General features: G+C 41.4%; 1 protein-coding gene across 4 annotated transcripts in view; it reads right to left on the reverse strand.

Annotated features, from left to right (window-relative positions):
• Window positions 1–12,413, reverse strand: part of GSAP (gamma-secretase activating protein) — an 85,587-nt gene extending 73,174 nt beyond the window's left edge. For 3 of the 4 annotated variants that reach the window (XM_047694652.1, XM_047694650.1, XM_047694649.1), the window contains exons 1-2: window positions 12,198–12,411; window positions 759–835 (exon numbers count right to left, since the gene is read on the reverse strand). In XM_047694652.1, coding sequence (XP_047550608.1) covers window positions 759–835; window positions 12,198–12,306 — 186 coding nt within the window. In that variant the 5' untranslated portion in view covers window positions 12,307–12,411. Of the gene's footprint in view, window positions 1–758; window positions 836–12,197 lie in introns of all 4 variants that reach the window. The other variant, XR_007121452.1, reaches the window with a different exon arrangement.
• Window positions 12,414–14,188: the final 1,775 nt, after the last annotated feature.

The following is a 14,188-nucleotide window of genomic DNA, read 5'->3' on the forward strand; positions in this document are numbered from 1 at the left end:
AATGCAGCACACTTGCAGAAGACAGTTTAAACTAATTTTTTAAAAAGATTTTATTTATGTAAGTAATCTCTATACCCAACATGGGGCTCAAACTCACAACCCCCAAGATCAAGAGTCTCACGCTCCACTGACTGGGCCAGCCAGATGCCCCAACTTAAAATAACATTTGAGCAAATAAATTAGTTAATAAATAAATACAGTAGTACATCTGTGCAAAGCAAGCTGGCTACTGAAATTATTCTTTCATGTTTCCCTACCACAGTAAAGTTACTGGTAAAGTTACATTTTTATTCCTTAGAACACTTAATATTGAAAACACTTTAAGCAATGATGCCTCAAAACAGATGATGTTGAGTCTAAACAGATGATGTTGAGTAATCCTATTTAATATTTTCTCAAAGATAAAATCTTACATATTAATTAGGTTTAAATGTCTTTCACTTGGCATTTTTTCTCCTACAAAGTGGAACTGTCCATTTACTCAAAAAAATCTGAGCACCAAGTCTGTGTCAGACATTGTGCACAATTTTTATTAAAAAAAAAAAAAATTCCGTTAAGACTGAATTCCAATCACCTTATTTAATTTCACAAAATAAAAAAGTCGCATTAAAGATTAAATGCCAACAATCTTATTCATTACCCCTCAGTAAGATATAGCATAAAATTCTATTTTAAAAAAGACCATAAATAGTTAAAATAGTAAATTCTACATTACATATATCTTACCACAACTAACAAAAAAGAGAATATAGACATACCTTGTAGGTATAAATAATATTTCCATTTCTTTCAACATTTAGTATACGTAAGCTCTCATAATTATTTTCCAAAACACCTAAAATGATAAGGGAATAACAGCAAGTTAATATTTAACAGGGAATTTTTTTTTTTAAGGGAGTGAGCACACACATGAGCAGGGAAGAGGGGCAGAGGGTGAGGGAAAGAGGGATTCTCAAGCAGGAGCCACAACCAGCACGGAGCCCAACCAGGGCTCAACCTCATGAACCTGAGGTCATGACCTGAGCCAAAATCAAAGTCAGATGCTTAATTGACTGAGCCACTCAGGGCCCCCAACAGGGACTGTTTAAAAAAACATATCTAACAAGTAAAAGCCAAGTAAAAAAGAACACATACTGATGATTCCATTATACAGAGTTCTAAAATAGGCAAACTAATCTATTGTGTAAGAGGTCAGAATAGTTGTGACCTTTAGGGAAGAGGAGAGGACTAGTGATTGGGAGGTATGTGTAGGGAGGCCTTCCAAGGAGCTGCTAATGCTGCATGTGTTGTATACTGATACATTTATTTGGCAATAACTAAATGAGCTTTACACTCTCAACCTACATACTTTGCTGTGTATATCTTACACTTCAATAAAGTATCTATTAGTTTTTGCCATATGTATTTTGAAGCTATGTTGTTAGAGGCATAAGAATTGAGAACTGTTATTGCTTCCTGGTGGATTAACCTATCAGGAACTCAGGAGAACTGCCTGGTGTCCCAGCAGTCGATTAAAGCAACAAGGTGAAAAAACAAGTTACAGTCAAGCCTGTTATCACTCGGCTGTGATAGTATAAGCAAGAGTCCATATCAGAGAAAGCACCAACTTCCCAGTTCACTTCTCCCCATGGAACGACATGCTAGTCGGGGGTAGGTAGATCAGGCGGAGAGGTGGGGAATCTCTCATTGCTGAACAAACGCCCTCAACAAAAGACTCCTACAGTGTTGTGGCCTCTGTGGCTCGGGGCAGGGAGAGGGAGAAGAGCTAAGAGTGGAAAAATACTGAGTGAAAGTGGAGAAAAAGATATCTTCAAGGTTCCCCTCCTTTTCCTATGGAGGTAGTATCAACAGAGGTACCTAAGGAGGATCTCTACTGATGGCTCCTGATATGAGGCCTCTGAAGGAAGGTTCTTGGGCTGAGGATACAGCTCTGGATATGAAGACGTCCAGCCAGGGGGGCCTGAGTCTTAACTATAACTCCCTTCAGGAACTGCAGCGCACTGGCTAGGCACCAAGTCTGGTTTGGGGAGGGCAGCTTCCCCACCCCCCCCCCGCAGGAGGCCTGCCACGTAAAGCTTTTGCAGTTGCTTAGGGTTGCACATAAAAAAATCACGCATGCTTTTTAACCAGGAGCTGGACGAGTTAACCTTTTTATTTACTATAAAAGGTCCTTTATCTTTAATATTTTTGATTTTACGTTTACTTTGTCTGCTATCAGTATAGCAACATCAGCTTTCATTTGGTTAGCATTTACATAATTTTTTTTCTATCCTTTTATTATTACTCTTCCTGTGTCCTTATACCTCAGATATGTAGTCTTACAAGCAATATCCTTTAGAGTAGGTAGGTAGTCCACTTACATTTAATCGCTGATATTTGGGATTTGGATCAATCACATTTGTAACCAATGTGTACACATTTGTATACAATGTGTAACAAAATACATTGTATACAATGTATACACAAAAAATAAATCACAATTTATTTTTTATTTTTTTTAAATTTTTCATTTATTTATTTGACAGATAGAAATCACAAGTAGGCGAGAGGCAGGCAGAGAGAGGAGGAAGCAGACTCCCCGCAGAGCAGAGAGCCTGATGCGGGGCTCGATCCCAGGACCCTGAGATCATGACCTGAGCTGAAGGCAGAGGCTTAACCCACTGAGCCACCCAGGCACCCCACAATTTATTTTTTATGTGACTCAATTGTTTTAGTCTTTCCTTGCCTTCTTCTGGATGAATAAAAAATCTACTACTTCATTCTCCTACTTATTATCTGTTATATATTCTTTTCTATTCTTTCATTAGTCACCCCAAAGATTACAATTCCTTGACTTGCTACGTTTTCATATTATACGATGCCAAGAAATGTGAAGGAACTGAAACTCTCAAACACTGTTAACAGGAATGTAAATTGGAAAACTCGTAGCTACTGAAGCTGAACATATATGCAGTGGAAATATACACATATTTCAGCAAATGACACATGTAATTTCTATAGCACTATGATTCATAGTAGCCCAATCTGGAAATCCAAAATATTCATCAAGTAAAAAGAATGAATAAATTGTGGGATATCAAACAATGGATTGTACAACAATCATAATAAATAACTCGCTGTAACATACGATATAAATAATAGCCAAAAAAGCCCAGTGAGTTCCCCCCTCCTAAGAAAGGTATAAACTATATGATTTAATTTATGCACAAGTTTCAAAACCAGGCGAAATGAATCTATGATGCTAGATGAATGATTGCTGGAAAGGAACATGAAGGGGAACTTTGCGGTTCTATTAATGTTCTCTTTCCCACTCTGAGTGCTAGTTACATGGGTGTGTTTCACTTTGTGAAAATCAACCAAGCTGTGCGTTTATGATTTGTGTACTTTTCTGTATGAAAGCCATACTTTAATTCAAAGAGAGAAAGATTCTTTACACAAAACATTTAACTTGAAAGTTAATTGACCATCATGTTTCAGCTAAAATTTTAGTATATTCCTCTCAATTCTATAATTCAAGGATTTAAACATTAGTAGATACAGCTTTGGTAATTATCATCAATTAGACAGAAATACGTTTCCCCAGTTTCCTCAAAATCGAATTGCTTAAACTTGAGTCATTTTCCCTACACATGAATAGTGTTTTAGATGTTAAAATACTATGTTAGGGGGGCCCGGGTGGCTCAGTCATGTCTGCCTTTGGCTCAGTTGATGATCCCAGGGTCCTGGGATGAAGCCCCTCAATGGGCTCCCTGCACAGCGAGAAGCCTACTTCTCCCTTTCCCACGCCCCCTGCTTGTGTTCCCTCTCTTGCTGTCTCTCTTTTCATTAAATAATAAAATCTTTTAAAAAAATAAAAAAATATTATATCGATTATGACAAGTTTCAATATTCAGACAAAACATACGCAAAGTATTCTACAACTCAGGGCAAATTTCAGTTTGTATTCCTGAATAAAAAAGAACAGAACAGCGGATGCCTGGGTGGCTCAGTCAGCTGAGCAAATGACTCTTGATTTCAGCTCAGGTCATGATCTCAGGGTGGTAAGATCGAGCCCTGCATTAGGCTCCATGTTGCATGGAACCTGCTTAAGATGTTCTCTTTCCCTCTTCTGTTGCCCCTCCCTCCCCCCCCCAAAAAAAGAAAAAAACAGGATAAAAAACAAGGATAATTGGTGACCTAGACCCTTGCACTGGAGTTGGGGGTGGGAAACATTTGAAAAGACAAAGAGCAGATTTTACAGAAAGTTAAAGAATCATCCTGACATCTTCCCCACCCCTCCCAGGAAGAAGCTGCCTGGGTCTTCCAGGGGTGGGGCAAAGGGAGTGGGGAAGTGCTGTTTTTGGTTTTGTTTTGTTTTTTTAATACAAAATACACTTTTTTTTTTCTAAAGATTTTATTTATTTGACAGAGAGAGATCACAAGTAGGCAGAGAGGCAGGCAGAGAGAGAGGAGGAAGCAGGCTCCCCGCTGAGCAGAGAGCCTGATGCAGGTCTCCATCCCAGGACCCTGAAATCATGACCTGAGCTGAAGGCAGAGGCTTAACCCACTGAGCCACCCAGGCACCCCAAAATACACTTTTTTAATATACTTTAACATACTTTAGTACACATATACACTTTTCAATGTTTATTGAGCTGTCAGACACACTTTCCACTAATGAAAAAATAAGGATAATCACCTAGTCTCTTAGGAGAACAGTATGATTCAATAGCTTATTGCTAAATAGCACTTAAATAATTTACAGATTTCTTTCTATCTCACCCATACCGTGTCAGGAATTATAGGCCCACTGTACTAAGAGAACAATTGAGTTCCAGTAAGGTTCAGATACTTGTTCAATATCATATCAAGAAAGTGGCACAGACTAATCTCAAGCCTAGAAAAAACATGAGCAGAATGAACTAAGTTTTCTGTATCATGCTTACAATGGGACAAGGGATAATTACTGAAAAACCCTCTAAGGTAGATTTTGTAGACATCCAAAGAGAATTTCAGGGAGTTACTTTTCATCCTGCACATGACTCAAAACTTCTGGAATGCAACGTGTCAATATTTTGAGGGTTATTTTTTCTTTCAAGATTATAAGGATGCTGGGAGAGACCTCTCAAAAGTACACTTAAAAGGTTTCAGCTAAGATAAGAAACTCCTTTACAAGAAATCTTGCTAAGAAAATTCAATTTACTTGCAAAAGCACATCTATTTTCAAAACATTAAACAATTAAGAGGAAAAAAATCCCGAAGTACAGTTTACAACAAATGATATATGCTTGTTCCATTAAACCAGTGGTTCTCAACTCTGGCTTTGGGTTAGAATGATTTGGGGAGCTTTTAAAAGTACACAGATGCCCAAGACCTACCCAAAGTATCCTGATTTTACTAGGCTGGGTAGGGAGCCCAGTCTCTGTGTGAGTGTCTTTTTTTTTTAAATTCTCCATGTAATTGTAATGTGTAGCCAGGGTTGAGAACCACTGAACTACGTATTGGTACAATCTGTTAAACAATATCCATTAGACAGCATAACTAGGACCAGGTTATAATGTAAACATGACAGACAAAGTTGAAATAAATAACAAAAATAATACCGACGTGGATAGGTAGTAATAACTGTAGTCTTAAAATAATCCTGTAATGAAGTACTTGGTTCTCATCTCAAGAACATTTGAATTAGACAAATTTGGCAATGTTGGAAATCCAGAGACCAGTGTCTCACCACATGCTATTAACCCATCAGCCCTTCCTCCCCGGATTAGTTGCTCATGGTTTAGACACACCCTTTTGAAAGGAGTATTCAATAACCTCTTTGCTTATTCATTCTGACTCTTCTCCTAGTAGTTCATTGCTGGCAAGTCCAGAGGAGGAAGTTTAGCAACTCAAATGAGGAAATGTGGTTTAATTTTACAGTTCAGTGTCCTCAGAGCTCATGAAGAAAAAATGTAGATACTTGCATAAGTAAACCTATTAGAGAAAAGGAGAGTACCTCAATACTAAAGGTGCTGGCAAGTCATAGTTCATGTCAAATTAAAGCTGGTTGAAAAAAAAAAATTAAAGCTGGTTGGTCAGATACTCTTGTCCATTTCAAGCTCTTTGCTAAACACAAGTGATTTCACTTTATAGGAAGATGTTAGCCACATGTGTAAATTTTGTTCCCAACATCTTTGAGACAAAAATCAGATAAAAGTGTTTGTCTTCGAGTGACCATTCTAGAAAGAGGCGGGGGGAGGCATCTCAGAGCCTGATACAAAAATTTGAATTGATTCCTATTAAATTGTATAGATCAGGAGGTGCTAAAATAGGATTCTACTTATGACAAGTCTATTCTGCAAATAATTCACATAAATCCTTGGCTCAATATGACCAGATATTATAATTCCTAAACTTATAAACATCATTATGTGATTTATACCCATATTCTGAATAAAATGAAAAAAAGCAAGGATGGGGTGATTAGTTAAGCAACAAAAAGGCATGAGAATTAGAAAAGGAGATTAGGAAGGTAGGGGAAAGTAAAGTAGAGAATATTAACTATAAAGACAATCTGTCAAAACCAGAACTCTGGCCCCCAAAACCTGTCTGCGGGGTGGTGGGGTGGGATATACAGGAGGCAATAAGAAAATATTACTCTTAAATCAGTCACCTGGTAAAATATATCACTTCTCTGGTAAAGACGAATGATTACAGTATCTGAAAAATGAATCAATCTGGTGTATAACAGGTCCAAGAGTAATCAGAGCAGACAAGAAAATACAGGCAAGAAAACCTACATTCTTTCTGGTCTTAAACACATATGACATTTAAACCTTAGAAAATTTGCATACTGCAGACTTTTTCTTAGTTTCTTGAAAGTGATACATGGCAGTAGAGAATTAAGCACTGGCTAAAAAATTAATACATAAAATCCATTGTATTGCTATATAGCAGTAACAGCTAGAACATGTAATTTTTTAAGTATACCATTTATAGAAGCAACATAATATCACAACAATCTAAAGATAAGTCTAGCAAAAAGTGTTCAGGACTTTCATGAAGAAAATTCTAAGACTTAGAGTCATAAAGAGAAAAAAAAAGAGTCATAAAGCAGATCTAGCTAAAAGTAAATTATACTTGGTTCACAGTTGTAAGATTTAATATTGTAAAGATGTCAATTCTCCCAAAGCTGATGTATAGATCCACTGCAACTCAAAATTCCAATAGACTTTTTGGTGAAATCTGATAGGCAGAATCCAAATACATATTTGAGGATGAAAGAGCATTGGATAGATGAGATAGTCCTGGGCACTGCTAAGGTGAGGAGGCTTACTCCATCAGTTTTAAGACTTATCATAAAGACAGTTATTAAAATGTCTTCATTTTAAGTTGACAAAAGGAACAAAATTAAGAACCCAGGAAAGGGGACCCACACATATGTGGAAACTTGATATGTGACGGAAGTGGCTTTGCTGTCAATGAGAAGAAGTAGGGCTACTTGGTTACTGATACGAGAGCTATTAATATAGAAAACCGATAGAATTTACAAAAGGAATTTTAACACATGTACGCTTACATATAACAATGAAGCAAAACCATTTACCCAACACCACGCTTAAAAATGGAACACTATGAAGACCCTTGAAGGCTCTTGTGACCCCGTCTGATTCCTACCTCATATCACATACAGAAACAAATACCAGATGGATTACAAAACAAAATGGAAAGACCAAAACTTTTAGAAGTTAATTTAAAAATGTCTTCATGACTCCTAAATAGGAGAGGATTTCTTTAAAATATCCAAAAAAGCACAAACCAGAAAGGAAAAGACTCCTAAATTAGACTACATTAAAATTAAACACCCTCCTTTATCAAAGGCACCCCCACTACAAACTGGAAAAAAAAAAAGGTGAGAGGAAATATTTGCAACACATATGATGAACAAAGGATTAGAATCCAGAACAAAGAAACCTTAAAAGTCAATATGAAAAAAAAAAAAAACACACAATAGAAAAATGGACAGGATGAACAGACATCTCGTAAAAGGGGAAACTTAAAAGGTCGATAAATATAGAAAGATGCTAAACCTCAGACCACAGTGAAATAACATTTAGACTCTCCAGTTCAACAAAAAAATTAAAGATCTGGAAATATCAAGAGCTTGTGAGGATACAGAGTACAAAAACTTTTCTATACCATGAACAGGATTGTCAGTAAGTACGAATGCCTTGGAAAACCATTTGGTAGTGCTCAGGAAAAGTGAACACGTGCACAGCCTGTGACTCAGCAACTCTAGTCAGACAACTATCCTGGAGAAACTTGTGCATGTGTGCCCCAGGAGACAGGCATAAGAAAGTGAGCAAAACCGGGACACCTGGGTAGCTCAGTTGGTTAGGCCGCTGCCTTCGGCTCAGGTCATGATCCCAGGACCCTGGAATCGAGTCCTGCATCAGGCTCCTTCCTCAGTGGGGAGCCTGCTTCTCTCTCTGCCTCTGCCTGCCACTCTGCCTCTGCCTGCCACTCTGCCTCCTTATGCGTGCTCTCTCTCTCTGACAAATAAATAAAATCTTAAAAAAAAAAAAAGTGAAAAAACCCACAGACTGTAATAGCAACCCCAGAAACTCCCCAAATGTCACTACCAGAAAAAGATAAGCAAAGTTAGGAAGCACCCTAAGATTGGTGAGTATCCAGGATATTTACCAGGGAAGGTTCAGTGAAGTGGGATTAACACTTGGAGGACAAAGGGGAAGGAGGAAGGACCACGAAGGGGAAGAAGCTGAGCTACAGCAATGTCGGGTAACTTTGGAATCCCCCAGGGGAGAGGCTCTCACACTGAAATGGATTGTCAAAATTGTCCTATGTTGAGTCAAAATGGCCAGGCCTTGATACCCCACCTCAGTCCCTAATTAAATGTGGGCCACATGCAAAATGTCCTGACTCCGGATGAGAAAGTCCTCTATAGATGGCAATCCCTGAAGGGGACGACATCTGAAGCTTATCTCCCTCACAGCACTTGGGACAAGCTCTTCCTTGAAAGGAAGATCTAGGGGTGCCTGGGTGGCTCAGTCGATAGGTGTCTGCCTTTGGCTCAGGTCACAATCCCAGTGTCCTGGGATAGAGCCCCATATCCGGTTCCCTGCTCCGCAGAAAGCCTGCTTCTCCCTCTCCCACTTCCCCTGCTTGTGTTCCTTCTCTCACTGTCTCAATCTCTCTCTCTCTCTCTCTCTCTGTCAAATAAATAAAATCTTTAAAAAAAAAAAAAAGAAAGAAAGAAAGAAAAGAAAAGAAGATCTAAGCATGTCCACCACCATGTGTGATGTATCTCCACACTTTGGAATACGATACATCAGTGATGGTCAGTGACCTATAGCAGTCAATGTGGATATTGAAAAGAAAAAAAGCAAAAAAAGAATGCATATAGTATTCTTCCATTTAAAGTTCACAAACAAGCAAAATGAAATGATATTTTGCATAAGGGGCTATACATACAGGTTAAAACTACAAAGAAGATAAAAATACAAATGATTGTTACCACTAGGAGAGGAGGGATAGAGAAGTAGGATCAAATCCAGAAACACAAGAGCCTTCAAAAGTCTTGATAATTGTTCTTTTTTTTTTTTAATAGATTTTTTTGAGAGTGAGAGAGTATGTATGCACAAGTGGAGAGAGGGGCAGAGGGAAAGAGCTCAATGAGACTCTGCACTGAGTATGAAGCCCAACGGGAGGCTTGGTATCAGGACCCTGAGATCATGACTTGAGCTGAAATCAAGAGTCAGACACTCAACCGACTGAGCCACCCAGGTGCCCCTGATATTGTTCTATTTTTTTAAAGTGAGTGTGTGGTTTTGTTTTTTGTTATTTATAAGGTACGTGTGTTAAAATATTCTTTGGTATAATCGTTTTAGTCTTTAAAAGAAATACTTTTTCCACTTATTTCAAGAGAGATTATTTTCCAAAAGTTCAACCCAGAACCAGGAACATTATTTAGTAACCAAATCTGGTATCCTTACTCTTTAACCCCTAGTTGACTAAAATACTATCCCACAGGCACTGAATATCCATGGCTAACTTAGCCTCATGGTCATTTTGCCAGAAATATGTCATACTTAGTATTACTTTGCACTAATAAGAAATCTCCAATTGTATTTGTTGATGTAAAAATATTACGGCTTCAAATCGAGATAGCATATGTGCAGAGAAGAGACATTACAATGGTATAATTACTTATAATTTACATTTGAAAAGCTGAGACTTCGAAAGGAAAATAATTTGCCAAATGTGTGGAGTAATAGCCATGCTAGAAATAAAATAGAATCCCAGATTCCCCTGCCAGTGCTCCAAATTAGAGAAGAGGAATTAACTGGGTTTTTTTGGGCTACCTCCCACTGGTGATCATAGGGAGTTAACAATCCTCTTAGCATAACAGAGCTAATGATCTTGCCAAGGAGTTCGGCAAGGGCAAAATACTACCAGTATTAGAAAAAGCTGGTATTTCTACTAGGTTTACCTTTTGAGGACCTAAGTTCACCTGTGGTTTAGTGGAATGTCAATATAAGTTTATGTCTCTTCACAAAAAGGCACAGGAAAGCTAAATGCTAGCTGGTTCACACACCGCTTTTTCAATCACAACACACATTGCCGAAACATAAGACTGTGGCATTTCATACTTCACTAGCTTCTCATTTGCAGACACCTGCCATTTAGCTCTACGGTGGGAAAACTCAGGGAAAGGACTACTCTGTGGTGGAAAGGAGGCGTGGAGCTGCCTATTTATTGTATTTTAAAAAGTTAAACCTTCAAGACCTCTTCAGGAGACTTGGATTTTTTTCCAAAAAAAAAAAGCAAAATTTTACTAATAATGACACCTCAGCAAAGTCAAGCCTTGATCTACACAAATGGGACTCCTTACTTGGAACTAATAACCAATGCGCCAAGACAAGGTACCCTACACATAATTCGGCTAAAGCCACAGGATAGTGTGAAGGTATAAGGTAGAGAGAGAAAACTCTCATCACAGTTAAGGGGGAAGAAACTGTAGATATGAGGATAAGCCTTCTAAAAACACCCTCCAGCAGTCTACAGTGTTTAAGGAAAAACACTCTGAAGTGGATAGCTCCTATGTACAAGACGGGATCCAGGGTATGACAGCTTTGAAGCTAAATTTAAACCTTGAGGATGAATCATTATTTACAGCAAACTTCTTAAAAAGAAAAATATATATATATGAGAAATCAGAGTTCCCCTTCTTTAAAGTTTTGATTGATCAGTGCTGGAAAGGCTCAAAAGTCACTTTTGCCTCCCTCACCAAAACCAAAACAAAGGATTTTTGAGACCGATGAAAAGCAAAGCCTCAACTGTGAAGGAAGTATTCTCATTGACCCTGAGGAAGCTGGACAGCAAACCTGACCATGGCTGTCTCACACCCCTCTTTGCTAGCTGGCTCAGGTGGTGTTATGCTCTGGGTTAGTGGCGATGGGCATGGTGCCTCTTTGAAAAACAGCTCCAGTTCACTGCTCACAGCCTGAAAGCAGACCCCTGCCCTCTCACACTCACATCTGAAATGGCATGTCCCCTAAATCGTGGACAGTGTTCACACAGAAGCATCTCACAAAAGTGAAGACAGACTGCGCAACTCTTAGGTATCTTTATGGTGGTTTTCTTCGTGGCCATCACTCATCTTTTCTCCCAACGCAACAACTTTCAGGAGCCCCCAGTCTTGGTAGAGCCCCTACAGGGGTGGCGAATCCTCCCCGGCCGCTGAGATGTGAGTGAAGCATAGAGAAAACCCTGTCCGACTCTTTGCAGCCTTGGCCAGAGGAAGGCGGTCTTGGCAGCTGCTCTTCCACGCCCTGCCCTGACGAGATGATGCTGAGGTACCACGAGTGTCCCCGGCCTTTCTGTTAAAGGTGGCTGGCTGGGCAACAAATGAGCCAGAAGCTGGAGGACTCGCTAGAAGAAGCAACGCAGTACAGCCACGACCATGCCCCGGGCTGCCCCTGACCTTCACCCAGTGGCCGCGGTGAGGGAGGCAAAGCCCGGACTCCAAACAGAGAAGCTCACCCCTTCCGCACCAACCTTCACAGGTTGGCAGGGGACCGCGGGCGACCCCCACTCCGGTCGATGCCCCCGACCTCCGCCCGGCCTGGGAGCCCCCGAGCTGAGAACGACTCAGACTCCACCCCCTCGCCGGCTCCCACCTGCCCCCACCCCGACCGGACGCGCGCCTCCAGCACCTGGGCCGCCGCCTCGGGCCCCGGCGGGCGCCGATGCCGCCCGCTGCGACCGCAGCCGCGGGAGCACGTCCTTCCGCAGGTCGAAGTCGGAGACCAGACGGAGAGCCATCGCCCGGACGCGGCCACCGGGCGGCTCCGGCCCCGCGCCGCGGGCATTCCCGGCCCTCCGCGCGCCACCTCGCCCTGCTCCCCCGGCGCTCGCCCCTCCTTCCTCTCCCCCGCCTCCCCGCGCCGGCCGCTTTCGGTTCTGCTGCGGCCCGGCCCGGGGGAGCCCGGGGCGCCGCCTCCTCCAGGCCAGCTGCAAGCTGGGCACGCCGGGCTGGGGAGGGGGGAAGACGGCTGCGGCGCAGAGCCCAGGACCCGAACCTTCCACCTGCGTCCTTCCGGCGGAGTGCAGTAGAAGGATTTGCTGTTAAGGGGCCCGTGGAGATGTCGCTAAAAGTAGTTTCTAAGCTACAATGGTTTCTAAGCTATGCTGCACGTTAGATGTGGGCGCTAGGCTTACTTTTCTTCTTTTTTAAACCTTTGGGTGCTTCCTCTGTGCAGCAAAGTTGGAAACCACTTGACAAGACAGGTATTTTAGCTAGTTCATCTGAGAAGGTTCTAGTTCATCGCAGGGGCAGAAGCCTGCAGCATCTTGGGCTATTGGACCCAGCTTCAGGGAGATATTTAATTAGCAGTATTTAGGCAGCAGCAGGGAGCAAGCCTGTGAAGACGGTTCTATTTTGAGAGATAGGGAGACATTGGAAAGGGTTAACAATCTTGGCACAAACAGATCCTCTGCCTGTTCAAGAGGTTCCCTTTTTACGAAGGAAATTGTTTAGGATTTTAGGAACTGACTTTTTCGAAGCTGAATTGTTTAGGATTCCTGCTGTGTCTAGTCTTTTAAAAATGTTCTCATTCTTCCACATTGGGCACTTCTCATCCCCACCCCTACCGATAAATCCAGTGTTTTCTTAATTTCGCCGCTCAGCTTTCTTTCCATTCCCATGCACGTACCCTCAGTAAGTTTAAAGATTGTTGTGCCAGATTCAATCCATCGTGAACATCAACGCCAGACGTTCTCCCCCACAAGACAAAGCTATCCTCCTGTTCCTATGCAGAAGACCGGCTGACTGCCCTAGGATAAAGTGCCTACACTTTAACTGACCTTTACCCCCTTTGCACCTAGAACTTCAGCTCCAGACTGAGCTAACTTCCAGAAACCCTCTGATTCCACCCTCCTTTAAAAAAGGGGGGGGGGGGGCGCCTGGGTGGCTCAGTGGGTTAAGCCTCTGCCTTTGGCTCAGGTCATGATCTCAGGGTCCTGGGATCGAGCCCCGCATCCATCCGGCTCTCCGCTCAGCAGGGAGCCTGCTTCCGCCTCTCTCTCCCCGCCTGCCTCTCTGCCTAATTGTGATCTCTCTATCAAATAAGTAAAATCTTTAAAAAAAAAAAAAAAGAGACCAGGTCCTTCCAATCTGAATTCACAAAGCCTTCCCACAGCTTCAGCTCACTGCAAACTTCCCAACCCTGAACTCCTAGAGAGATATTGCAAGTATGTTTCATCTGACAGTCATATACTGCCTGGAGACATGAATATTAAATCCAAGTCTTGGCATATCCCTGTGTCCTTTTGCCTCCTACCAAGGGCACCTGAAAAGTGCTCAAGTTATTGAAGAATGAGTCAATACAGTAATAGACTAAAGAAAGCCTTTTCACATGCTTCTCAAAGTTAGGATCTGAAAAGCTGCAAGTGTTGCAATCATCTGGGAAGTTGTTTTTCAATGCAGACTCAGGCTCCGGTCTAGACCTGGGCAAGGCCCAGAAACGAACATTTTAGCCAGAGCATCACATGTTTCTTAGACTTGCTAGGGTTTGAAAGGTAAAAGAAACTACTGATCTTGCCTTAGAGACATGTTTCTCCAATTGAGATAGTGGATGATTTCAGGTGGAACTCCATTACTCACCACCCTTTACGGAGGAAAATCCTCCCACCTGTAAAGTGCATG

The sequence above is a fragment of the Lutra lutra genome, chromosome 11, assembly GCF_902655055.1.
Source record: "Lutra lutra chromosome 11, mLutLut1.2, whole genome shotgun sequence".
Classification (NCBI taxonomy): domain Eukaryota; kingdom Metazoa; phylum Chordata; class Mammalia; order Carnivora; family Mustelidae; genus Lutra; species Lutra lutra.